Here is a 27133-nt window from a genome sequence, read left to right as displayed (position 1 = left end):
TGTCATACATTATATTCATAATATGTTATTCATTTAATATAAATAAATGTTTTTTTTTATGTGTGGTTGTGGTTTCATATGTAAATATATTTCTGTGTAGTAGCAGATGTGTCCCCTTACATTATTGACGAAGAGAAAGGAATAGTTTACAGTCCTTCTATGAAACGGTGTGACTTCATGGCACAGAGGCTGAAGGAGATGAGAGAAGCTAGGGAAAATCTATCCGCCACAGGTATGTTTTGTGACTGGCCAATAGTTTTATGTGTATAGTATGTGTAGCATCTGCAAAACATGGGCCGGGGTGTTAAACGATTGAGTTGAGACATATTTGCTGACTCTAGTTAATGCTTTCTCTCAGCTTCACAGATGGGACAATCTAGGTTATCACCTGAGTTTAAGCCTTCTCTTGGGAATACACCATCCCACTCTTTCTTGAAAAACCTGGGTAAGTACATAAGATGCATTGACGGTATCAATTTTACCATGCTAGAAGTTTATCAGTATATTTTCTTCTCATAATGGCATATCTTTCTCCTGCAGAAGAAGAATCTGATCAGGATTTTAATACATATTTTGGCTCAAATCAGACTGATGGAGAGGAGCAACATGAAGCCACCTGTGAACCACAGCACAAGAAAGACTTTCAGAAACCTTGGAAGTCAACGTGCAGTGATTTGCCCAGACAAAATGCATTGGTTCAAAGCCCTTTGCCCAATTCACCGGCTAAAGAGCGTAAACAAGACAAAAATCCTAAGAGGACCTCAATTAAATGTAATGTCATCAAAAAGCACATATCCTTAGAGAGTCCCTGTCTGGATGACTGCCCGGAGGGTAGCAAGAGTGTGCAATCAGTGTTTACGTTTAACAGTTTCGGGATGGGAAAAAATGGGCTATCATCCAGCAGAAGTAATATGGAAAAAGTCACACCACCTGTCAGGAAAAGCAGAACACCACAGTCCCTTCCAGAAAGTAAGCCAACTACTAATCTGGAGATTTCTAGTCGCCGTTCTTCAAAATTTTTACCCGAAAAACCCACTGTGCCTCATCGAACATCCCTAAAGATTACCACACCGAAATCAAAAGTGAGCGAATGTAGAAAATCCTCGCTTCCTGCTCTAGAAAGATCTTGCACGGTCTCAAATAGCTTCCGTGCCTCCCCTTGTGCAGACGATGATGATGGGGTATTTGTGGACTTCTTCTCTCCAGCTAACAACCCTAGGAGACAACGAAGCTGCCTCTTACCCAGCTTGCCCTTAGAGTCCAAGGTTCCGATCCCCTTTGAACTGGAGCCTCAGCCTAGCCCTGGGAAGAGGAAGAGGGGCAAGAGTGAAACCACAGGGTCTGAGTCGGCCAGTGCCAAAAAGAGAACACATGGGGTGCCCAGTGTAAGAGAAACCAGCAGTGTAAACAGCATGTTAGATCAACATGCTCATCCACGCCAGGATACAAAGGGATGTCCATCCTCCGAGGACAATAATACAAAACAAACTCTGACTAGAAGAAGTAGGCATAGCGCATTGCCATTCTCTAGAGTGTCTAAAGACTTCACTGATGAACTGACTAGTGCCCCTGACCAGCAGAGTGCTTCAACAGATCCCACACACCTTTCAAAACCAAGTTTGGCAGCAGCAAACAAAGCACTAGATAAGCAAAAAAGTTTGATTCTCTTAACTCGGCACAAGGACAAACAAGTAAAAAGTAGCCGACATTTCAAAAGTATATGAATTCTAAACTGTATATACTACGTGTTGGGATGTTACCATGTCATCAATATAATCAATGCAATGGTATTCAAGACATTAGCATGTTTTACTAATCAATATACATGGAGTATACAAAACAGTAAGAACACCTGCATGACAGACTGACAAGGTGAATCCAGGTGAAAGCTATGTCACCCGTTAAATCCACTTCAATCAGTTTAGATGAAGGGGAGATTGTTTTAAAGAAGGATTTAAGCCTAGAGACAATTGAGACATGGATTGTGTATGTGTGCCATTCAGCAGGTGAATGGGCAAGGCAAAAGATTTAAGTGCCTTTGAACAGTAGGTAGTAGATAGTAGGTACCAGGCGTACCTGTTTGTGCCAAAAACTGCAACACTGCTGGGTTTAATATCAAGAATGGTGCACCACCCAAAGGACATACAGCCAACTTGACACAACTGTGGGAAGCATTGGAGTCAACATGGGCCAGCATCTCTGGAACGCTTTCGACACCTAGTTGAGTCCATGCCCTGACGAATTGAGGCTGTTCTGAGGGCAACACAATATTAGGAAGGTAATTCTCAATGTTTGCTATACTTAAATGTAACTGATCAACATCAAACACTTTTGCCTCTCAGGTAATAATAATAATATGCTGTAGAATTGGCACAGTGGTTGTTGAGTTTCATTATCCACATGAATGTTTGCAATCTTTTCTCTGCCAGTGTCCCAAAATGTGATACCATTTTATTACAGCATCAGTATTGCATTCATTAACCATATCATACTACCTTGATGCAAAGGCTGAAAAACATTGTATGGCCCATGTAAGTTAATCATATTGTGAATTGGAAGTTTTAATATAGCCTATTGAGGATTCCCCTGAAATGATGGGAAAACAATATTAAATTAACGGTTTAATACTGATGGGGTGATACATTTTCTAATAAACAAATGTTAACCTTTCTTGAAGAACCTTACTGACAATGTCTGTTCGCCTGATACCATCATCACACAAAAACAAGCGAATACGCATTCAGCAGTTGTAGGCAGAGGAACTGCCTACGCTGCAGCAGCTGGTGACACGGACACAATTTTTGACCATTTAAATTTAAGCAAACGGAAAAGACAAGTCAATGTGTTGGGCAAGAGCATGGACAAAAATACAAAGGGAACCAAATTGATCATCTTAAGTTGCTTCTGTGGTGGTGTTGGTTGTAATTATTATAGCCCGCAATTGGTTTACCCAATAAATTACCTGAAGCTTGTATATCGTGTATGACTCTTTTACTTTTTATAGCCAATCATTTTAAACAGTGTCATGGTTTTTATTTTCATAGATATTTATTTAACCTGACAGTTTGTGACTGGAATACGACTTAGGCCCGACACCTAGAGTTGGTCTACTTGTTCGCTATGATCTCTTGGTAAAGCCAACCTGTGGAGGAACAGTGGCATATTGTTTGCCTTTTGTGTTCCATTCCTTTTGAACACAGCTGCTCAAACTGCAGTGGGTGAATGAGTAGTCATGATGGTCTTTGAAGCTGCTGCCACAGGGGCTCTCTGTGGTACCTACATGTTGGTAGGATAACATCCTCTCCTGTGAAAATGTACCTGACACTGTCTTCTGTGTTCGCTCAACCTGAACAAAACTTCAGCTCTTAACACTATGAAGAAATCTTGTTTGAATTCCCATGTGAACTGTATCGCAGAATACATCATATTTTTTRCATCATTACATGCGCTAGTTCGTCTACTTTCTTAGTTTACATTTAATAGAGTGATTTGAATAGAATGTGTCATGAAACTTCCACCCCAAAATCTGATGGAGGAAAAAGAAATCGGGGTACTTATCAGGAGAACTGGCCCCTTGATTTACAACTGTGGAAGAGATTTCAACCTTCACAGAAGAGCCTGTGTAATAGGAGCGAGGGTTCTCCCCAATGAATGTAAGCTTGTAAGAGGTGCTGCTCCACTTTGTGGAATGTGCATTTTTTTTTTATGAAATAGTTTTTCCTTGATTTGTTATCATATAAGGCCATTTTTTGCGCTATGTTGCAGGAACTGGCATTTACAGGTGTTTTTAAAAAAAAAAATGCAAAAATCTCCAAAGGAGTGCCTTGTTAAAAAGTCCTGGGAGCACTCATAAGATATTATGGAGTGAACTGTTTGGATTTGGCTTCAATCCCCTCCGCATCTCAACAAAGGTAGACTTACCATTCACCAAGAGTGGAATGAAGTCATGTGCAAGTACAACAGTCATGACATAAACCACTTTTAACCTCTTTGTTCTTCTGACACTATCAGCATTATCAAACTTAGTCTATGATTTTGTAGAGTAGTTTACTGAGGCAAAATATATGTTTAATGAAATGTTTTGATGAAGCATGACATCTGATGTGATCTTTGTACCCTTAGCAGTAAGGGGAGTTGTCCTGTATGTGTATCATTGAGCATTTATTTGTATGACCCCCTAATGTAGAAATGAGTTGATTTTTATCTTGAGTACTTGGCTTTATAAGATGCCATTGTGCATGTGCTCTTAAAGAACTTCAGGAAACATGATGCCGTAACCACTTTATTGGCTTCATGCAGCCTAACCGTGTGATTGTTGATGTTTTCTATGCARGGCTGTTGCAAATGTTCAATCGGTAATCAGATCTTTGTACCCTTGTGCTTTTCAGTTAAAATTGGCCATTCCAGCCCCCCTGACCCCAGATAGATTAGGACAAAGGCCAATGGAAGTTGACTGTATGGATAGAGCCTGAGTCATTTCAGTTTGCATAGACCGGCCATCAACGGGACCTCGTCATACCCAAAATAATTTCCTTCATTTGTGAGAGGCGCATTGAAATGGAGCCTGGTGCAACAGTTTACACCAACTCTTTGTCTTAGGTTTATTTAGTGCAGACTCTTTGTTCAATGCCTGCCCTCTTGCACTGCTGCCAGAACATTGCATAAGTGAAGCCAAAAATCCCCTTTGAGGAAACTCCAAAAAAACGTAGTTGTTGAAATTCCTCATTTGTTTCTTGGCAAAAGAGTGAAAAATGAATAATAGTTCTTTAGGCTTTTTACCCTCTAACAGAAAATCCTCCTAGCCAGCTTGTTTGATGTCAGAAAAACATTCCCAGATCAGTGTCAGCAATGGGCAGCCAGTCTCTTGCATTGCTACTGAAAACATTGTTTCCTCCCTGATGCACACCTTTCTTTGGTATTATCAACAGCAGCATTTCTTTCCATCCCATATAATCAGCTTCCATCACAGTGATGATGGTTGATGTCCATCTTAAAGATCAGTGAGTAACTTATTTCAGCACTGCGCTAAGGACAATCGTTTGCGATGAAGGATGACCAAACCATGCCATGCTTTACTAAAGAAAGCTGAAACCTTTTTTACATTTTTATCAATGAATCCTTTTATGTCCATTTGTATAGGGGTTTTGGGTGTGTTTTTCTTTTGAGTATGGCAGACTTAAAAGGGTTCTGTTGTCACGGAGGATCTAGGTGTTGTAAAACCTTCAAATGAAAAACAAGAACATGTCTAAAGTGTGGTTGGACAGGGTGAATTATTTAATTATTGTCGATTGCTAACACACTTTGTCACAACAGCCCTCAGATGAAATGTCAAGCAATCCTCAGCTCAGTCGATATACTGGGCTACCTTCTCAACAAAAGGCCTGTTAAACTTTTCTCGACCCTTGCCGTATGCTGACTGTTTCCAACCCCGCCATTACTAATACGCAACGAGCAACCTTTTTATCACACCTGGGCCACATTGATGTCACGGATGCCCTGTTATGCATGTAAAGCAGTCATGTATGGGGCCGTGTACTGGTGGGCTTTTTTAGATGCCCTCTGCTCAGGACGTTATCACCCCAGACTTCCGGCTGGGGGACTGGAGAGCGGTTCCTGCCGGGAAAGAGCCTGTTCGCCCTGTCACTAACTGTCGCTCAGGTGTTCAGTGCTGATTGACTGTGAGGGGGCGGTGGTACTACTGTGTCTGTATATAAGATGGATGGTCCAGAATAATTTTAAATACCGGCGGTGCGCTCCAACCTGTTTTACACTGTTTCATGGCCTTGGGGGCGTTTATTTCCTCTTCACACATCAAATTCTGCAGATATCTGGCATGTGGTGTTCACTGTTTACCTATCCAGAGCTGTACCACTGTGTTGCCGCTCGATATCAACAAAGGAAAGCAATATGCAAACTATTGAAAACTGAGACTTTATGGCTGCTATTATCCCTTAGTCATTATTTAGGTGTGTACTTTGTATTGAACTCACTGTGTGCTAATGTACTCTAAAGTGCATATAATTTGTTTATAATTTTTCAATCCAGACTAAGGACATTAGTTATGACCAGCATGCCCACAAAGTAAGTAGATCCAAACCTATTTGTTACAGCCACATTTGGGATCTTAGACAGATTAACATTTGATCATGTCTTGTTGAACTTCTTGGCAGTACTTTGCCTTCTCAACCTACTAACCTCGATATTTAGAAAGGTTTTCTTCTTTACACCTCTGGCTCCTCAGAAAGCAGCACATATTGACCCAGGTGGTCCAAACTCTGGATGGGTTCCCAGTGGTGGACCAGGTGTGTAAGAACACAACCCACGTGGTGTCGGTGGGCCACCGGTGGACCCTCAACATTCTCCTGGGCGTCGCCCGTGACTGCTAGTAATATTCCCCTAAACAGGTTTTGTGGTGTTTGGAGCAAAGGCAATTCCAGAAGAACCATGTGAACTTTCAGATCAGTTTCCAGCAGCACCTGTAAGTAACTGAAGATTCTACTAATATTGTATACTATTCTTATTCAAACATAGCCCTTGGGGTCATATTGGTTAAGTCTATGCTTTTATAATGAAATTGCCTGGTCAGTTTACTAGCATATGCTGCAACTGTCTCTAAGAGCTGGAATTCCAAACAATAGGAAGTGGGTAGGACACCTAATTTTATTGCCATTAATTAATTTTCAAAGCAGTTTTTCACTCCAGCATCCTGTGTCATATGTGGATGTTGCTTCTTCCTGTCCTCTTCCATTCATTAATCTTTGGCTTGCATCTGTGAAGGGGAAGGGGTGTTTTGCTATAGAATACTGTCTCATCACATTTCCTTTTGAAATTGCACACAGTTCTGTTGTGGCGGCCAAAACAATCTCCACACTCCCTGAAGGCTCTTGATGAGCCAGGTCATTTGATTTGAATGGGGCCATTCAGCATTTTTACCTGACACACGCTCAATCTGTGCTGATTTCTGTCTTGTGCAGTAGTGGGTAGTGCTGAGGTAAATAGCTTCCTGCAAAAGCCTGACGTTGTCCGAGAATCTAACTGAATTGAAAGTTGAAGGCATTTTTTAAACATCATAGGCATGACACATCAGACATTTTAAACACATTTTTAATGTTTTGTGTTAAAGCAGAATGAAGACATAACTGTAGCTTGAATTTAAGATAATTTAATTTGCATGGTGTTCTAATGTCTTTCTTTGCCTTTCTGACAACCATTATCCATACTCCACATCATTGTTTCACATCAGATTGCGCGACGGCCGTCGGTGGAGGGACGAGCGTCACGTAGGAGTGACAGGATCTGACAAGACATTGTACTCCACACAGAAAAATTCCTAAATACACTAATCCTACTCATAACGCCAGTCGTTTAGAAGAATTAAGTGAAAAGGTTTTGGTCCCAAATGTTCACAGAAGCATGGGTAAAATGTATTACATAAATTATTATAACCATAAATCACATTTCTACAGTACAACAATTAAATTCGATTGATAAATATAAGCAGATATGCTCCACTTTCTCTGGATACCTTGTACAGATTAGGATCACAACAGAGTACGTAGCCTAAGTCAGGCAAAGGATGTGGAAGTCAAATTACTCAGTCGATTGTGTAATCATGGAAAAAGTTGAACACACTTGCAATAGATTCCCACAAGTGCATAATTAGGTTAATTGACATTGATTACATGTTTTGAGTAACATCCCAATCAAAGTTATCACATCTGATTTTAATACATTTTGTGAACCATCTATACATTTTAAATTATATCATGTGAGTATGTACAAGCTCTAAGAAAGAAAAGCAGTAGATTCATTACTGATGACCATAGTGCGTTATGTTCATATTTGATCAAGTATTTGTACCCTAGTTCTCTGCTTTTAGTATTAGGCCTATTATAAAATAAAGTAACCATTTTCAAATTCATTGTATCAAATGTAATGGGGTGAAATATCGTTATTACAGAATGTACTTGGTCAACCTTGCATTGTGTTACACACTGACCTTTCCCCTGGTATTGCTTGTTATAGAAAACAATACTGTTATCTCTACCACAGTTCCAGTTAGCTATAAATACCTGTTTTATCCTTTGACTGCCTTGTCCTGGTTGGTTATGCAGTCCAAAGCCCATATGTTTCTGAAAATACACAGTTCATAGACTTCTGCATGTTTTCACCTGTCAATTTTGTTGGAGTGAATTAATTTGTTCCTTTCCTTGTGGTGAGGTTGCTGTTATGGAGCAGTTCAGTCTTTTTTTGCCTGTCTTGTCTGTAGTTTCCCAGAGTGACAATGCTCTCCTATGTCCGTCTGTGAGAGGCATGTCTCTGGGACAGCCTCAGAAGTCTACTGGTCTGATCATCATTGTGGTAGACTTCAGTGAGTAGCCTGAGCCCTTCCAGTAGTACCATTTGATTCCATTGAATCGATTAGAGTTCTGGCCGTGCTGGAAAAATATTCCGTTCAAGTTAGAGGGGCCGCAGGCGTCAAACCACCAGCCTTGAAAAGCAGAAAACAAGAGATTGTCAGTCTGAGGTTTTTCATGATGTGCATGGTCTATAAGACAACAAGCCCAATCAGGGGCTGTGCTTCTCCTTCTAACAGTGACGTTTTGTATTATCACATTACGATTAACTCCCACAGTTTTGTAGCCTCAGTTTCGTTGAGTTCAATGGGAAAGTCGGGATTGTTATATCACATGGACTGCAAGTTGTGCAGCTCATCCCCCCCCCCCTGTGTATGTCATCTTAGTCCTATTTTTGTTCATATGCAGCTGGTTATCCCCAACAATTCCCTGAGGTATAGGGATTCCTCTATGCGAGACCTCGGGAGGGGAAATCATTTGGAGAGCAGCTTACATGTAGAGTAGGCAGACCCCCGATACACGGAACAAGTCCAAGTCTAGCGCCCAAAGCAGTCTACAAATCAGAGGCATGGAGGAGGACCTCTATTCTGAGCTCAGAGAGAGGGGGAGGGGGAAATCCTTAGTTCCCAGACTATTAATGTCAACTGTTGCAGGGGCTGAATTCCCAACTGAGTTAATTACTGATCAGCTCATATCTAATTTTGCTTGAGAGCCTTGACCCCACGACAGAAGGAAAAGGCAAGACGTCTTTTAACTTTTTTTTCTGGGGGTAGTGCCAAACGCTTGTGGGGGGGGGGGGTTAAATGTGAAAATGGAGGAAATAATTGATCTTAATGAAGGCCGGTGGAAAAGCCGAGGAGATTGGCAAATGAACCTGTTCCTTACCTCCTGTTGTCAGTTGTGAGCATTTGCAAACACATCTGTCATTGTCGGCATCTTTTGTGCTGAAATCACTTCCTGGTTGACCAAGGCTACTAATTTTGCCTGCTGTTCCACTGTAGCCTTTAAGGTGTATCCTGTGTAAAGAAAACAGAGAAATACAATGTGAGGAGGAAGTACATGATTGCCATTCGTCGGAAGACCCAAGTTTAGTCCGCCAAGGATTCCTTACTCTGCTAGCACTAACCTACAAGATGCTGTGTTTGTAGATCCCTTGGTTTTCCGTGACTACTTTTGAACCTTTCTTGTGCTCCATGACAAGCTATCGGCACCCAAACTCAACTCTGGACCACGAAACCAGTGCCACGGAATTTTTTCATTGGTCCCCTCTAATGAGGGACTGATTTAGACCTGGGACACCGGGTGTGTGCAATGAACTATCAGGTAGAACAGAAAACCAGCAGGCTCTGTACCTTGTAGGGTAAGAGTTGAGTAACCCTAGTATAGGCTATGTCTTCACACTAGTCATTTGCAAGTTAAGTGAAGCATGACAGCTGCAGTAGGGTTTGCTGACAGAAGGGCCCTGTTATGGTTTGGTTGTTTTTTACATTTTAGTCATTTAGCAGATGCTCTTTTCCAGAGCGACTTACAGGAGCAATTAGGGTTAAGTGCCTTGCTCAAGGGCACATCGACAGATTTTACACCTAGTTGGCTCGGGGATTTGAACCAGCGATATTTTGGTTACTGGTTCAATGCTCTAACCGCTAGGCCTAACTTCCGCCCACTCATTCTGTCGAAAATATCAGTGCTGGTGATGAGGTATTGATGTCATTGCTAACCTCCGTTGTTTTGTGGCCTTTGAATTTTAGTATTAAGATGAGTTATATGGAAACATTTATATTTCTGGTTCTAGAATAGTCAAGGGTCATACTTCGAGACTAAAGTAATGAATAGGAGTGTGCTTGAGTAGAGGTCTAATGCTCAAACAGAGGAAGTATCAGTTCTCTCCTTAAAATCAGCTTATGTTCAGCAAAGAAAATGGCAGGTACTGGTGATGTCTAGGGGTGCAGATTGAATGTTTAGGAGACCGAAGCATTTTAGTCTTCTGTTTCACAGATCCTGACCATTTTCCAGATTACAAAATATTTATTTTGGACTGGTGACAAGTGTTTGATCTTCCCACCGCCCACCCTACATATTTATATTTTCAGGCAAGGTAAATGTTTTGTTTGTTGATTTTCAAGAACATGTTGTATGCACCATTTTGTTAGAACTTACTTTAACATTACTACATCAAAACATCTTGAGTAACAGACTAAATCTGTCTCTGTCATGCAGCTATGATAATGTGTTTCAGTCCACATCGCAAAGTACTAAAAGCGATCACCTATATTTAAAGGTCCTCCACACAGACTCCCCCAACATAGTTTCCGTCACATAAGTAGCCTAGCATTGGAACACCACACCTGGGAAATCTAGGCATACCTGTAGTTTTCTGCTTCACTACCGAGAGAGAACTGGTCATATAGTGAGAATCCTGAGTTTTCCTCCCAATCCATCATCTGTATTCTCAAGACGTATGGTTGCTGATTGGTCAGTATCGAAACAAACTCATTTCCCAACCAGTATTCATCTGAAGGGTTTCCAAAGCCCTTTGAAGGAATATAAAAACATAATTATTCAACTTTTAATATGATCATAATGTTTGTTCTGTTTGTTGCCACTGGCCAGCGTTATCTAAGCTTTGTGCTGTGGGACTGGGATCATTTCCTCTAGCGCTCACCATTTTGTACTCTTTCCACGTACGGTGGAAGTCAACCCGACCATCAAATCGTTTTTGTAGTACTGTCCATCCACCCCCCTCCATCTCCATGTCACAGTAAGCCTTCAAACAAAACAACAAAGATTTTCTCCCGGTATCTACAGCAACAAACTTAACAATAAAAACAGTTCCATATCAGTAGTTTAAAAGCAATGGTAGTTTTGTGAGAACAAGCGATGTGTAATTGCCAGATTGTAACTCACCAATGAAAAGTATCTAAGGAGAACCCCTACTCAACCACTCCACAAATTTCTTGTTAACAAACTATAGTTTTGGCAAGTCGGTTTAAACATCCACTTTGTGCATGATTTTTCCAACAATTGTTTACAGACAGATTATTTCACTGTATCACAATTCCAGTGGGTCAGAAGTTTACATACACTAAGTTGACTGTGCCTTTAAACAGCTTGGAACATTCCAGAAAATGATGTCATGGCTTTAGAAGCTTCTGATAGGCTAATTGACATCATTTGAGTCAATTGGAGGTGTACCTGTGGAAGTATTTCAAGGCCTACCTTCAAACTCAGTGCCTCCTTGCTTGACATAATGGGAAAATCAAAAGAAATCAGCCAAGACCTCAGAAAATAAATTGTAGACCTCCACAAGTCTGGTTCATTCTTGGGAGCAATTTCCAAACGCCTGAAGGTACCACATTCATCTGTACAAACAATAGTACGCAAGTATAAACACAATGGGACCACTCAGCCGTCATACCGCTCAGGAAGGAGAAACGTTCTGTCTCCTAGAGATGGACGTACTTTGGTGTGAAAAGTGCAAAGCAATCCCAGAACAACAGCAAAGGACCTTGTGAAGATGCTGGAGGAAACCGGTACAAAAGTATCTATCCACAGTAAAACGAGTCCTATATCGACATAACCTGAAAGGCCGCTCAGCAAGGAGGAAGCCACTGCTCCAAAACCGCCATAAAAAAGCCAGACTACGGTTTGCAACTGCACATGGGGACAAAGATCGTACTTTTTGGAGAAATGTCCTCTGGTCTGATGCAACAAAAATAGAACTGTTTGGCCATAATGACCATCGTTATGTTTGGAGGAAAAAGGGGGAGGCTTGCAAGCCGAAGAACACATCCCAACCGTGAAGCACGGGGGTTGCTGCAGGAGGGACTGGTGCACTTCACAAAATAGATGGCACCATGAGGCAGGAAAATTGTTGATATATTGAAGCAACATCTCAAGACATCAGTCAGGAAGTTAAAGCTTGGTCGCAAATGGGTCTTCCAAATGGACAATGACCCCAAGCATACTTCCAAAGTTGTGGCAAAATGGCTTAAGGAAAACAAAGTCAAGGTATTGGAGTGGCCATCACAAAGCCCTGACCTCAATCCCATAGAAAATTTGTGGGCAGAACAAAAAAAGCATGTGCGAGTAAGGAGGCCTACAAACCTGACTCGGTTACAGCAGCTCTGTCAGGAGGAATGGGCCAAAATTCACCCAACTTATTGTGGGAAGCTTGTGGAAGGCTACCTGAAATGTTTGACCCAAGTTGAACAATTTAAAGGCAATGCTACCAAATACTAATTGAGTGTATGTAAACTTCTGACCCGTGCGAATGTGATGAAAGAAATATAAGCTGAAATAAATCATTCTCTCTACTATTATTCTGACATTTCACATTCTTAAAATAAAGTGGTGATCCTAACTGACATAAGACAGGGAATTTTTACTAGGACTAAATGTCAGGAATTGTGAAACTGAGTTTAAATGTATTTGGCTAAGGTGTATGTAAACTTCTGACTTCAACTGTAATTGTACATTTATTCTGAATGTAGACAGCTTATAAATTGCATAGGACAAATGGATATTAACATAAGAGTTTAATTGTACCTTAATCTCCTGTGTAGTGTTGGGAAGGGCCAGTGAGTAGACTCCACTGTCTGTGTTCCCCGACTTGTAGAGTGCAGCACAGTCTGGGTATGTGGTCGGTGTATCCTGCATCATGGTAGGCTTGTTCACTGCAAAAAGTGGATAGCACATCAAATTTATACTGCAGCAAGTTTACTTTTCCATAAATATATAGTAGGATAGTTACTTTTCAACAGTGGTTTTGATCTACTACATTTGAAACAATTTTTATTTTTTACTAAACCTATGTCTTATTAGACTAATTGAATTGACCATAGCATTCTGGCCTTAATCAATGATGCTGCTGAGATGCCAATATCCCCCCCCCCCCTCCTGAGTCTATCAGACTCTGTCACCCTCCTCCACCTGCGGGGACGGAGATGGTGTAGATTAGGTTGTTGACGGTCTCCAGTAGCTCCTGTTGCTGCCGCTGCAGGGCAGAGCTGTTGGTGGTGGCCCGGAGCAGCTGTTTCTCCAGCTCCTCGATGACGGCAGTCTGTCTCAGTACCAGTGTGGAGAGCTGCTCCTTCTTCTCCTTCAGCTGCTCCAGCTCCACCTGCATCTGCACCTCCATCTCCCCCACCCTCTTCTCCAGGTAGCTGAGGAGGAGGAAGGGCAGGGTACACGCTCAGCAACTCGCAACAGAGCTGACAGGGCATTACTGGTCTTATAGCACTACATAGTATGTTTGTGTTGTCCCAGCAATTATTACTGTTGTGGACTGTTGTACAATACATATGGCAACTCAACTTCCCTGGTTTCCAATCCAAGCAACTAGCTATCTTATCAAGAGGTTTGTTTTACAAAACTGTTTCACACAGAATATAGGAAACATTAGACTAAATATTTACTATCTGGTGTTTGTAGCCTGTTTAGTTAAAGCATGATTTAGAGATTGGGCACCTGCATGACAGTGCAGTTTACTACAAACAACAAAACATCCTTACCTGTTTTTGTCATTCAGCTTGCTTATTTCATTTATTTGGAAAATGAGCTGTTTTTCCAACTTATTCGTTGACAGAAAGTTCTCAAGAAGCTGACGTTCGAGCCGAGTTGTATTATTTATTACCTAAAGATGAGAGACAATTACTTCCCACAGAAAATGTTAGATGAGATTGCGCTATTAATTGCTGCAAGCCTTTTACAGATTAAATTAAGTAAACATACTTTTGTTGTCATTGTCAGATATTTGTCAAGAATCAAATTAAGAACACAGGATCTTGAGGGATTTGCTTTTGTTTTCCCGCAAGTAATTTTTGTTTTGTATTTTCAGAATCTGCCCTTAAAGGGGCAATCAGCAGTTGCTACCTTGCCATGAACAAGTATTTGCCCCCTTTCTGATTTTCTKTTTTTTTTAATATATTTCTGACACTTAATGTTATCAGATCTTCAACCTTGACCTAATATTATATAAAAGAAACCTGAGTGAACAAATGACAATGTTGATACTTAATTAACAAAGTTATGCCACACCCAATGTCCCTGTGTGAAAAAGTAATTGCCCCCTTACACTCAATAACTGGTTGTGCCACCTTTAGCTGCAATGACTGAAACCAAATGCTTCCTGTAGTCTTTCCCATCCCTGGGGATACATTTTGGCCTACTCTTCCATCCAGAACTGCTGTAACTTAGCAACATTAGTGGGGTTTTGAGCATGAACTGCTAGTTTCAGGTCCTGCCACAACCTCTCGACCGGGTGGTGGTAGTAGTGTAATAGTTTGGGGATGCTTTGCTGCCTCAGGACCTGGATGATTTGCCTTCCTTGAAGGAACCATAAATTCTCCTCTGTATCAAAGAGTTCTAAAGGAGGCCATACGTCCATGAGCTGGAGCACAGCTGGGTCATGGAGCAAGACAATGATCCAAAACACACAAGTCAGTCTGCATCAGAATGGATGAAAAGCAACAAATTTAAAGTTCTGGAATGGCCTAGTCAAAGATGAGACCTAAACCCAATTTGAGATGTTGTGGCAGGATCTGAAACAATCATGTCATGCTTGAAAGTATCTGTTATTTGATCACATCTAATATTAGGTTTTGGTTGAAGATCTGATAACATTCAGTGTCAGTTATGTGCAAAATAGAGAATGAGAAAGGGGGCAAATACTTTTCACGGCACTGTATATACATTTTTGGACTTTCCCATTAATGAAATGTACCCATTGATTCTTGAAGAATAGAACTTATAAATTCCTCATCAGAGCCCAAAATATAAGCTTGTTTTACTACAATGGTGTAAACAAAGTCAATGTAAACAAACACTGTATATTCAAAAAACCTCGATATAACTAATTTTGATATCATGGATGGTCAATCCTATCATTAATAGCTCCATCTATGAATTTGAGTGGTTCCAATTCTCCACCCCCATCCCTCAGCTTTTTACCGAAACAGTGGCGGGGACTCGTTATTGTTTCAACTACTGATTACTTTAAAGTGGCAATCTCAATTGGGAATGTGGTATGACTAAATGAAACATTGGTCTTTTCCTGGCTAGAAAAATATCTCAAATTAGTAATATGTAATGGATTCTGATATCTCCCTGTATTCTCTAGAGTAGTCCGTTTCATAAACAGCTCCATAGTTCACTGCAATTCTTTTGGATCAGCTACAGTTGAAAATAAATTGTGCACAGCCTGCCATAAGTTTAGTTTTTATCCACACTCACAGTAGACTGAAAACATTTACAATACAACACCCTCAAGAGATTTGTATTTTGTAAATGTAGCCCTTGATAAAAATTCTAGGAGTGCAAACTCAATTTGTAACAGTCCTATCTTACTTCATGTGCAAACACTTTGTGGTTCACTTCACGTTCTTAGAGCACAATTAGCATGGGTGTAGATGGTCGTGGAAATCTGTTTCGAAACAGGAAAAAACTGAACAATCAAATTCCAATAAAGGACAAATATATTGGAAAGGGGCAGAGGATGTAGAGGCTACTGTGAAAGAGTGGCTCTATAATGTAATGAATTTCTTTAGATGTTTTGAAATCCTAGGTCCAGAAAACCCCTTCTGATTTTCCAGTTTGAGGAACTGAACTCAGCAAAATCCTGGGCCAATTTGTTGTTTACATGAATGTTGGGTATGTGTCTGTCTACCATTTGGAGCTGGTGTTGGTGACTTTGAACACACGGATGTCTGATTGTGACAAATTGATAAACCCTTTCTTGTGGGAATACAATGGCGTTAGTAACAGGAAATGCTGTGTAGTTCGTTCACAAAATGGTCAATGGCCTTCTAAAGCAAATCATAATCCTGGCCCTGTTGGACAGCATTCGATTAAAAATATATATATATTTTGCCAATTTGATTACTTTTGTCATTAATTGCAGTGTTTCCCCTAGGATTTTTTTCAGTGGTGGTGGCAAAGTTAGCATGGGGGGGTGGGGCTAACGGCGGTGTCTCTGACCAAACATTTTAGAGGCCCTCTTGGCCACAAAGCTAATTTCCTGCAATTCTACACATTTTAACCATGGGGCAGAGAAAAAATTGCAGTTTTAAAGCTAATTTCCTGCAGTTCTACACTTTTCCATGGCTTATGCAGTTTTCTTATGCTATTGGAATGTGTCAAACATAAGAAAATTAATGGGGTCCCCATGCCATGACATTTTTGGAATTGAGCATTCTCCCTGACTCAAGTTTTTTTTATTTTGGTGATTGTTTTGGTGACTTTATTTTGGTGATATATAGAGCTCCATGATCTTTTCTACATACTTTGTCTGGTTTTAGTCGTCTACTTTTACACTGAAAACATTTTACTATCCCCGCTGCTGCTAAATGAATGTTTAGTCATTTAGCATACAGTGCCGTGAAAGTATTTGCACCATTTCTGATTTTCTCTATTTTTGCATATTTTTTTATACTGAATGTTGTCAGATCTTCAACCAAAACCTAATATTAGATAAAGGGAACCTGACTTTACAAATAACAAAAATGTATACTTTGGGGATGCTTTGCTGCCTCGGGACTTGGACGACTTGCCTTAATAGAAGGAATCATGAATTCTGCTCTGTATCAGAGAATTCTAGCGATGTGAGACTGATCAACAACTACAGGAAGCGTTTGGTTGGAGTCATTGCAGCTAAAGGGAGCACAACCAGTTATTGAGTGTAAGGGGACATTCACACAGGGGCATTGGGTGGCATTGGGGCAGCAGGTAGCCTACTGGTTAGAGCGTTGGACTAGTAACCAAAAGGTTGTAAGATCGAATCCCCGAGCTGACAAGGTAAAATTCTGTCGCTCTGCCCCTGAACAAAGCAGTTAACCCACTGTTCCTAGCCCGTCATTGAAAATAAGAATTTGTTCTTAACTGACTTGCCAGGTAAAATAAAAATTGGGTGTGACAATTTTTTTTTAAATGAGATAAGTATGCAATTGTATTATTTGTTCATTCAGGATCCTGTTATCTAATATTAGGTTTCGATTGAAGATCTGATAACATTCAGTATAAAAAAAAATGCGAAAGTAGAGAATTAGAAAGGCGGCAAATACTTTTTCACAGCACTGTATACAGTATGTATATATATCACACACACAACCAATATTGTTAAGTTAAAGGTCCTCACCTGCGCCTCTACGTTGGTCAGTTTCCGTGTTTGCTCAGTGGTCTGACTCAGCAAGTTAGCCCCAATCTCTATCATGGCTGCCGTGTGGTTGTGGACAGCATTCTGCTGGATCTGGGCCATCTCCTGCTTCATGCTTTCCTGGATATAGTTCTCCAGCTGCAGTAAGGATCAATAAGAGTTGACGAAGGCAGGTTAGTGAGATGGTTTAAGTGATATATCAGTATTATTGGTTCACTGTGATGGCGTCAAATGAATTGTGTATGATACTGTGGTTTACCATATGGATGTCCCAGTGAATGTGTAGCCTATTTCCCTTTTAGAATTACTCCTTTTAAGCAGTACAGCCTTGTCATGGAGTTCATGGCTTTTCCCCTTGTCTGACCGAGAAGTCTTGAGGTAGATGTAGACAATTATCCAGTGACAGGCCAGGCATTTTGACTAGTGTTTAGATTTACATTATATTGAAGCCTCAAATTGCTGCAGGAAGTTCACTTGCTTCTGTTGGGGTCAAAAATAGAAGACTGAGAATATTTTCCCAGCATCCCTTCTGATTCATATTAATTAATGCCATCACTTGAACTATACTAGAGATTAATATCTAACTGAATCTACACATTTTTTATATGGTTGTTTTTGGTAACATCAAATTGTATCACAATCAATGGGGACTGCACTGTAATTCCCTGTCAACATGCTATATTCAACCGCTAAGGTTCTTTTTGTAAAATTGTACTTCTGAATGAGCCTTTACATGACTTAGGTTCAGTCATCGTGACGACAACTAATAAATTGTCAAATATCTACTAGTGGAAAAGTTCTAAATAAGCTGTCTTCTCTAGTGTCTATCCCACATGGTATCATTGTCTTCAGAGAAAATAAAAGCTTTAGATAGGAGTTATGTCCCCTAATCAGTATCCACCTGTCAGATTTAGAACAAACCCAATCATAAAGCTTTTTCTGCATCAAGTTCCTGAGTGGCAATTAGGCCTGAAAGTCGTGTAAACAGGCTGGAAATGATGAGTGATGAGTTGCATCCTCTACGACACAGCGTCTTCCACTGCAAGATGATATCATGGCACTTGTAGACCGAGTTTTTCTGGTATTTTGCGTAAACAATTAGGTTGTATACCCATCCGCCAAGAAGCTAAACTATTGTGACTAAGTTTAAACTGGGAAGCATATTTAGCCTTTTCCCATGTCAATGAATGACAGTGCTGCAGTCAGTGCTAATTTTCTTTTTTTCTTCCTWTCTCCACTTCCATATTGGCTGTGATCTTGGACACAGACACGTGGAGGCTGGAAGAGTGTGCCATCGGAACTGCAAGCGGGAAGTTCCCAATGACGGCTATCTAATCAGCTGTTTACTCCACTCCTGCCTCTAAGGATTCCACGAGCAATGCTTGTTTTTCCTCCCCGTTAACATGAAAAGCGTGATCGCAAACTGACACATCTTTTAAGTTCATCCGCTGGACTCCCTATTTTTTTTCAGAGTGGGACAGTGCAATAATTTGAGGTATTATCTCTGCTCTCACAATAAATGTTCATTTCATCAGTTGATGTACAGTGATTTCCTTTGTCCTTGACTCAGGGTCTTACATTGTGCAGTACAGAGGAAGAGCCTTTCCTCTGTTATTACAGATCATGCCAATATTCCCACAAGCTGTAGTGTGTGAAATTATGACGTGTCAGGAAAAATTATATTTTATTTTATTAGCAATGTATTTGGGAAATAGATACTTACATTTTGCATAAGGCTTTGTTCTTACTTGTTAGTATTAGTAATTCTCTTCAAATGACCCTATTACATAGTCTACTTTTTCCTTTAAAATACCTCCAGAATTCTGGATGCATTGAGCCGACCTCACTTTTACCAGGAGTCTCTGAACCTTTGCAGATCTCCTATAGATTAGTTCCGCTCACTTGTTTGTTTTACATCCAATGTATTGCATTTCAGTTAAAGACTGGACTTCCTTTCCATGACAGACATTAATGACAATGTTCTTAATCCTTTCCATCCAGAGTAGTCACTTTAGGCCAAATCCTAACCTTGAACACACATAACTCTGACTATTGTGTAGCATAAATCATGCATGTCAATTGGATTTGAGATTTTAGCAGAGTTACACGCATGTTTGCGCATAACAAATCTGTCCTTCGAGGATAGAATTCTGTGAGGCAGTGAACGCTTAATGAACTGAATGACGGATTATCACGGAGTCTGAAGACTACAGATTCACTATTTTAACGGCTTCATTTCGAGGCTTTTAAACTCCGGAGTGAGAGCTGACTTTTCAGATCAATCACTGTCCTTAGCTTAAAAGTTGCTGTCCGTAATGTATTTCTAAGCTATGTTGAGTGCCATATTCAAAACATCATCCTTTAAAGACTACATTTTTCTAATTGAGGTGTTCTTATTAAGCAGTGGCTCTGATGTAACAGCAATGACAAAAGGTCTAGGGACCCTAACGCTTAGCAGCAGCTGACCTAGCTGGCGGAGTGATTCAGGTCAGGGTCTGTTTCCTTGAAGAGGTGTGAGCTGTGTGATAAGACTTTGAAGTTGTGCTTGTCTTGTCAGAGCTCTATAGACCTCATCATTAATCAAACTCTATAGAGAAGAAAGAATGGAGGCAGCCCAAGCAGAGGCACTCTGTTTCTTTCACAAGCGATGGCTCAGCAGTGCTGAAAGGGATGCGCACGCCCTTCATCTGGGCACCTGTGTTGAGGCTTTGTCACTTCTCAGGCCCTTCTCACCCACTCACAGAGCCACCACAGCCCTGCTTCTGTTCTGGGACGCTTCTTTGTTTTATGGTCTTTCAGGATACTTTCTTCCTACTTCGGCTCACATTCACTTTCTTATTGCTCAAGACTGAATCCATTTCAAGATGCCCCCTTCGAATAGTAGGACAATGTCACAATTCACTTGCCTACATCCTTACAAGGTCAAGTTCAGTCCTCTCAATCAGAATCTGAGGATTCTTTGAATCTGAATGGAAGTCTTTCAAAGCCATCTTGGCAGTAAGGAAAGTGACTGGAGTATAACGTGCCTGCACATCACTGAAGAGTTGGTGTGTACACTAGGGCTGTGAAGATACTGGTATCACTGTTTTTGGGGGAAGAAATGATTTGTTCCTTTTAATAACCTGCTGTATGTAAAATATTGTGTGCTATAGCTTGGAAAATAAATGTGACTCTGGATGACATGTTTGTTTCCAACATTAGGGATGTTTTCCTAAGGAAGTCAAATCCGCTTTGTTTTGTTTCCTGCCATGATACTAACGAGAATCATGATACTGGTATAGTCCTGGTTCTACTGTATACTCTTGTATTCTCTCATGGGGGGGAAATAAAATTGTCCTATAGAAAGCAACTTGTAAAACGGGGCTCTCCAACCTTGTTCCTGGAGAGCAACTGTCCTGTAGGTTTTCGCTCCAACCCTAATCTAGGGCACCGGATTCAATTAATTAGCTGGTTGATAAACTGAATCAGGTTAGTTGCAACTAGGGTTGAATTGAAAACCTACACAAGGGTAGCTCTCCAGGAACCGGTTTGGAGAGCCCTGTTGTAAGCCATATTGAGCGGAGTGGGAAACCAGAACCTGTAACTGGCCTAAATGAATATTTCCCTGAGTTGAAATGAGTCCATGATACTACATAACATCACCTCTGCACAGTAAGATACATAATGAGGTCAGTTTAACACAGATTATACATCTATGCCGAAGGCTGCAAAAGCTTACTGTCTCTTAACTTTATCATCTTAAATTTACGTAACATAATTAGGGCTGTGACGATCAAGGAATTTTGGATGATTGTAATTGGCCAGCCAAATGACCGCAGTCACCATTTGAATAGCAATATTTTTTTTATTTCTATGCATTTGCTGCCATAGAAATATACTGAATATAACGGGCGTCCCTTTTCAAGTCAACGATGGCATAATGGGTGGACTGGCGGCCATTGCGAGTGTACCCATAGGCGCAAACAGGAAGTAAAATGATATGCTGTGATTTGTTGATTCAACTCAATATCATAACAAATACATTCCATTACATGACCCACATCAGTTAACAGAATTTGAATGACATTTTTTTTTACATTACAATAAAGTTTCATGTTAAGAGTCCATGGTACAGCTGAAATGGACTCAACTGCAGGAATGCTCAGCGGTCCTGTCTTCAATCAGCTGATTTAAAAATGTTATGGTTATGATGGTTATTTTCATGACTCTTCATCCATAACCGTCAGTTATACGGTGATTGTGCCAGCCCTAAACATAGTGGCAGAGCAGCAGAGCCATTCATTTACTGCTTAATCACTGAACGGCTCATAGCACCCAACGGGGTATCCGSAACCAAGTCCCTTATGTTTTAAATATGGGCACTCATCCAAAGAGTGCAAATAACATACCTTTTCGTGGAACCATTTGTAACATAAATTAATTAGAAAGACGAAACAGATCATAAGATATAGAGTGACTGAATAAAAAAACGTATAATATCATGCGAATGGGTGTGAGACCTTGTTGAACACACACACCTGCACTCCCAGTAGAGAAGCTGTGAGAAGTCAAGCAGAACACTGTACCTTGAGGAGCCACTGCGTGTTGTTCTCCATGATGTTCTCCAGCTGCTCCAGCCTCTGGGCAGACTCGTCATACTCTGCCGGATCGTCCTTCTGYACCAGGTTGGTGTAGGTGCTGCTCGGGGTCCTGCAGTTGTCCTGCTCAGGCAGCAGAAAGGTGTAGCTGCACGGGCCATTCTGGATCTGGTACTGTCTCTGATTAACAGCTGTCGTGTCTGGAGTTTTCCTGTAGCCGGTCCCCCGGGCCAAGCAGCCACTCAAGACCAGTAAGCCAACATAAAACATTTTAAGAATTAAAACGAAAATTTGTATTGTAAAATTGTTATCCAAAATTCTTCTTTTGGGTCACTCACTGCCTTTCAATGGATTTGTTTTTAGAAGGGAAATATTGTTGTAATTCTTTCCTCTGGAATATCCAAATGCACACAGTCCTCTTTCAATTCTTCAGGTTCTTTTATAGGCGGGAGGAGGGGATACGGTCAGCGGGTATACCGGGTAGATGGTGTCATTCCTGCAGGTTCCCAGTCCTAGACTGCACGCTTACCCTTTTTCATTAAGCCCCCAGCCTCTTGGTTTCAGCTGCAGTTGGCCCTCTGATTAGCTAGATATGTGAGTGAAGGCAAGGCCCCTCCCACTACATCCCTGTGGCCAGTCACTGTGAAGAGCAGCTGGGCTGGAAGCAGCAATGTGGAGACTAGTTCTTACACACACACACACACAGGAGCAGATGCATTAATTAAACACTTCCCGCCATATCCTCTTGTTTGCATGAGAGTGAGAGCTTTATGAACAGGTCAGGGAGACAGATGGGCAGATAGTATAAAGTAATTACCATATTTTTGTGTTCTCACAAGCCGATGGCCGATCATCTATTCTGGATGCAGCTGCCTTCTTAAAGCAATAGCTGCAATTGCAATATCCATCCCTACCCACTGTAAATATTTTTTCCCCTGTCGACGACAAAAGCACAGGCATTTGTCTAAGTATGAGAATGTTGCGGGAAAGAGACTATTTCTCTGTCGTCACTCATCCCATTCCGAGCTCTTTGCTCAGTCTTAAGAAACATTAGCTCTTATTTCCTGTCATTCTCCAACTCTGGGCTGTATCAGGGTCTTGGTTACATATGAAGGGGTGAGATCCAGTATGTTTACAGAGGGAGAAGAGTATCTGGCTGAAGTTCTGGGGACATTAATAAAGCTCATCCGTCCACTTCATGTCATCTTAATAAGATGCTAAATCTCCATTAATGTGACTTAAAATAAACTGATCTTGGCTTCACAGAGCCCTGTTGTTTTTTTTCCTGTGTGGGAATGAAGTAGTCAAGGTTCTTCATCTAGTCCTTTTTCAAGGCGCTTCTTTTTTCTTTATCACCTCTGATCTTGGCAGCTGTAGACAGGCAGCTGTGAAACTACCATAATCACAGTACTACACAGTAGCCATGTCTGAAGCCAATGTAATTTACCTGACTATTAGCTTATTGTACTGTAGTTAACTTAGAACCTTCAGAGGTGCCTGGCTGTCGCCAGACCACGTTCTCCTCTTGATTTCCCACCTTTGATTTGAGAGGATGTGTTCCCTGCATCCTGTCTCAAGCCTTTCTTAGACTAGCATGGAGTATCATGAGGAGAAAACGGTCCCAAGTAGTCTAGTCAGTTGAAACCAGACAGGTTGAAATAGTATTAAAAAACATTGTCCATACTGCTAAAATATTGTGGTTTATTCAGGAGCTCAAGCATGGTTTGATACGTATTTATCCATAGGGAGGGGACATAGACAATAAATGTTGTTGGGAAAACTGTCTTCCAAGGAGGGGCAAGGATTATTTATTTTTTATGCTGGCTCATTTTCAAAGGTGCCAATGAGCTCTGGAATGTGTGCTTTGTTTTAACTTAGTGGTTGATTTTTGGTTGTGTGTGTGTGTGTACAGTCACCCTCGGGAGATTTTACATGGTCGGCTATTCAAGGCTTTCAGGTAAAGTAGAGCGTGACATGCTACTTGATGAAGGGAGGTGCATAAGCGCTATAAAAACCATGACCATTTTGACATCTCTACAGCTACATCTACTTGCATGCTTGATACATTTCAGGAGTTCTAGATGTATAAATAAGTCCTGTGGTTTGACATGTAGGACATTAACATAATGCTGTTCATGCATATACTGAAACACATGGCAAACATAGCTGGTTTACATTAACCTTTGGCTTGAATGGATGAGAGATCAAGTTGGGTCGGTGCAAAGTGAGGGTCACACATTAACAAACCTGACAAGAGCCCCTCTCAGTTCTATGCAGTCCAGTTCAGTAGTTGAGCTCTTCTAGTGACGACAGACATAAAACATAAAATACTAATAACGAGGCTGATTTGCTTTATACACAAGGCTGATTATTACTTTTAAATAATTTAGCAATATTTAAACATGACTTATGGTGTATTGCGTTTATTATTTTCAAGATGAGCCAGCCTGTTAAGTATAGTAAAAATGTTTTACAAGTCATTGTCTATTCTAATGATGTGAGCTATATTAAACCGCTGATATCACACACGGGGCCATGCAGGTGGTCTACAAAGGAAGTGAATCCGCTTGGAGGATGTTTTGTCTTAAACCCCAGGGATGTTTCTCCATCATTGTCATCTTCCTATTGCTCCACTAGCTTCATTCTTCATTTCCCTTAACACTGAAGCTCTACATATTTCACATCTGGGTGAAACAGCTAGTCTCTCTCTTTGATTGACCGTTTTTTTACTTTGAGACCGGTTTTACAAATATTCCAAAGGTCATATAACCTTTTTAGGTATGTTCTGTGTGTATTTTTAAGCATCAGTTTCTGTTACAATGCATTGCATTTGTCTTCTACTCATACTCAAGTCCCAGCACACACAAGAAGCGGAATTACAGGAAGTGAAGTGAGGTAACAGAATGTGAAGGAAATGCAGCACGTTTTAGGCAGATGACCACAGAGGAAGGCCGCTTTCAGAAAAACGAGTTGGTTCATGAGTTCCAGTTGAATCGCTAAGCCATTAGATGTGTGGCCGTCTGATTGTCTGTCAGTCGTTTCATGTCTGGAGGAAGCTCATCAGGGGGAAGGAGGTGACTCACACAATGACCTAGCCTATTTTATGCCGGAATTGTGATCCAAAGCACAATCCACTCATGCTCCTTTGTGGATGCTAAAAGGCTATATCAACACAATAGGCTACTAGTAGTAGTTGTGTATAATGTAGAGGTATTTATTGTTTATGAAATAGTTTGTTCTTAGGACACATTTTAAGATAATTAAAGACAACTTATTTTCAAAGACGCACATAACTGCTCCATGGGCGCTCAGTGTGGCAGCCCCCTGCACCTCTCCAACCTGTATACGTATGCATGTCTTTCGGAGGGTTTGGGACAAAGCGTATGTCGAATTTCTGTTGGACCCAGCTGACGAAAGAAGAGACCTTAAACTTGTTAAGATTATTCTTGGTCTCTCAATAATCATTCATTTATTTGACTCATGAGATTTAAAAAACTTTAATGTCTAGTTACTGCAAACCTGTGATTTTGATCAGCTGTTGTAGCTTAACCTTCTCATAAAGTAAACCCAACTGTCACCTTTTTTGAGGACTGCTTTTGTGACCTGTTTGACTGCACAGAATCTGCCAAGCAGCTGTTTTACATTGGAACCCAATTTTAGAAAAACCACAAACTCAATGTGTTTCATTTTCTGAATTTTTGTTAATAACAACCAAAATGTTGACAGCCACGGAATAACTTCGAATGTCATAAAAGGAGAGTGTTAAGACGAATTACATTTCCAAAGGAACATAATTTGAAAGAAATCCAACCCCCCCCCCAACACACAATATTTTCCAATATAGATTAATACATATATAAAGGATCTTAATTTGACCAGTTTCTCACAGCAAAAAAATTATCCTACAGCAATAGGAAATGTGAATTATTTGTGTAGATGATCATTTATGGACATTTTTGTAGGGGTTGATACATTTTTAGTTGGGTCAAGCCTGAAATATATAAGTGGAAATTACAAACTTTAGAAGCCCTTTTGAACCTTGAATACACTACAAGTTAGCATTTTCTGCTTTTCAGGAGATTTCCTGCAACAACAGGGTGATACAATTAAGATCCTACATCTGTAAAGACAATACATTAGTTCAGAGTAATAACTTTACAAAGATAGACTTTCTTTAGGGTTGAGCTTTATGCTAAATATTGTGGCGTGACTAATGAGTTTAAAGTTATATTGAGTGTCAATTTTTGCCAGCTGTATATGCCACAGTTAGCCTACTTCAAATAATATGAGATGTCTCCTGATTGATATTCAACCAATTGCAATGCTTCCTTAGGCCAAGTCTGTCACAAATCTCTTGAGAATCAATGCTTCACTTGATTCAAATCAGTGTTCCCTGATGAAAGACACAGTTTTCACTGATAATCCTCATGTCTTCATTATGAATCCACCCCAAGTATCACGCCCCATGAAGTGAACAATGTACTTTAATGCTCCGTTCACTCTCCCTTTGAACCAAATGTTATTTTATAGTATTAGTGATAAAAAGGCTCCTGCTATGTACAGAGGAGGACCAACATGCTTTAAAGTCTGAGAATGGCCTACCAAAAAAAAGTTCCAAAAGGTCTAATTCAAGGTAAAGCCTGTTTTCTGGCACTCATTCATAAAGCAGCAGATTGGAGCAGCACTCCAAACATCCCCTGTAGCTGAGAACTCCACTCTGTAGTCTTAAGACGGAGCACAATGTCAGCGAAGACTGCCTGTATGTTCTCATTCAGTGCTCTCGGGCAATGAGGATGGACAGCCTGGACCGCAGCCCCAGGAAGTCAAACAAGGCGCGGAGAATGGCATTTTATTGAATCTTTGACGTATTACTCGGCGCAACTGCAAGCTATGAGCTGTGTCAGCCAATGTCATCCACTCCTAGAGGCTGTGGAGAAGGGTTATTTGTCCACCCCTAGAGGCTGCGGAGAAGGGCTATCTGTCCACCCCTAGAGGCTGCGGAGAAGGGCTATTTGTCCACCCCTAGAGGCTGCGGAGAAGGGCTATTTGTC

The 27133-nt window shown here is 40.7% G+C and overlaps 1 protein-coding gene and 1 pseudogene across 1 annotated transcript; one reads left to right on the top strand and one right to left on the bottom strand.

The window, feature by feature from the left end:
* The window catches only part of LOC111968270 (microcephalin-like), a 36023-nt pseudogene that overhangs the window by 6622 nt on the left and 2268 nt on the right, over positions 1-27133 (top strand).
* On the bottom strand, positions 8048-22610 carry LOC111968113 (angiopoietin-2-like). The gene is made up of 9 exons (XM_023993668.2): positions 22071-22610; positions 17488-17643; positions 13868-13989; positions 13287-13519; positions 12903-13030; positions 11020-11121; positions 10722-10888; positions 9243-9373; positions 8048-8491 (listed from the first exon to the last, which is right to left on the bottom strand). The coding sequence occupies exons 1-9, from the start codon at positions 22350-22352 to the stop codon at positions 8331-8333; spliced, it is 1482 nt and encodes a 493-aa protein (XP_023849436.1). The 5' UTR covers positions 22353-22610; the 3' UTR covers positions 8048-8330.

The sequence above is a fragment of the Salvelinus sp. IW2-2015 genome, linkage group LG8 (assembly GCF_002910315.2).
Source record: "Salvelinus sp. IW2-2015 linkage group LG8, ASM291031v2, whole genome shotgun sequence".
Classification (NCBI taxonomy): domain Eukaryota; kingdom Metazoa; phylum Chordata; class Actinopteri; order Salmoniformes; family Salmonidae; genus Salvelinus; species Salvelinus sp. IW2-2015.
This window is presented reverse-complemented; position numbering and strand designations above follow the sequence as displayed.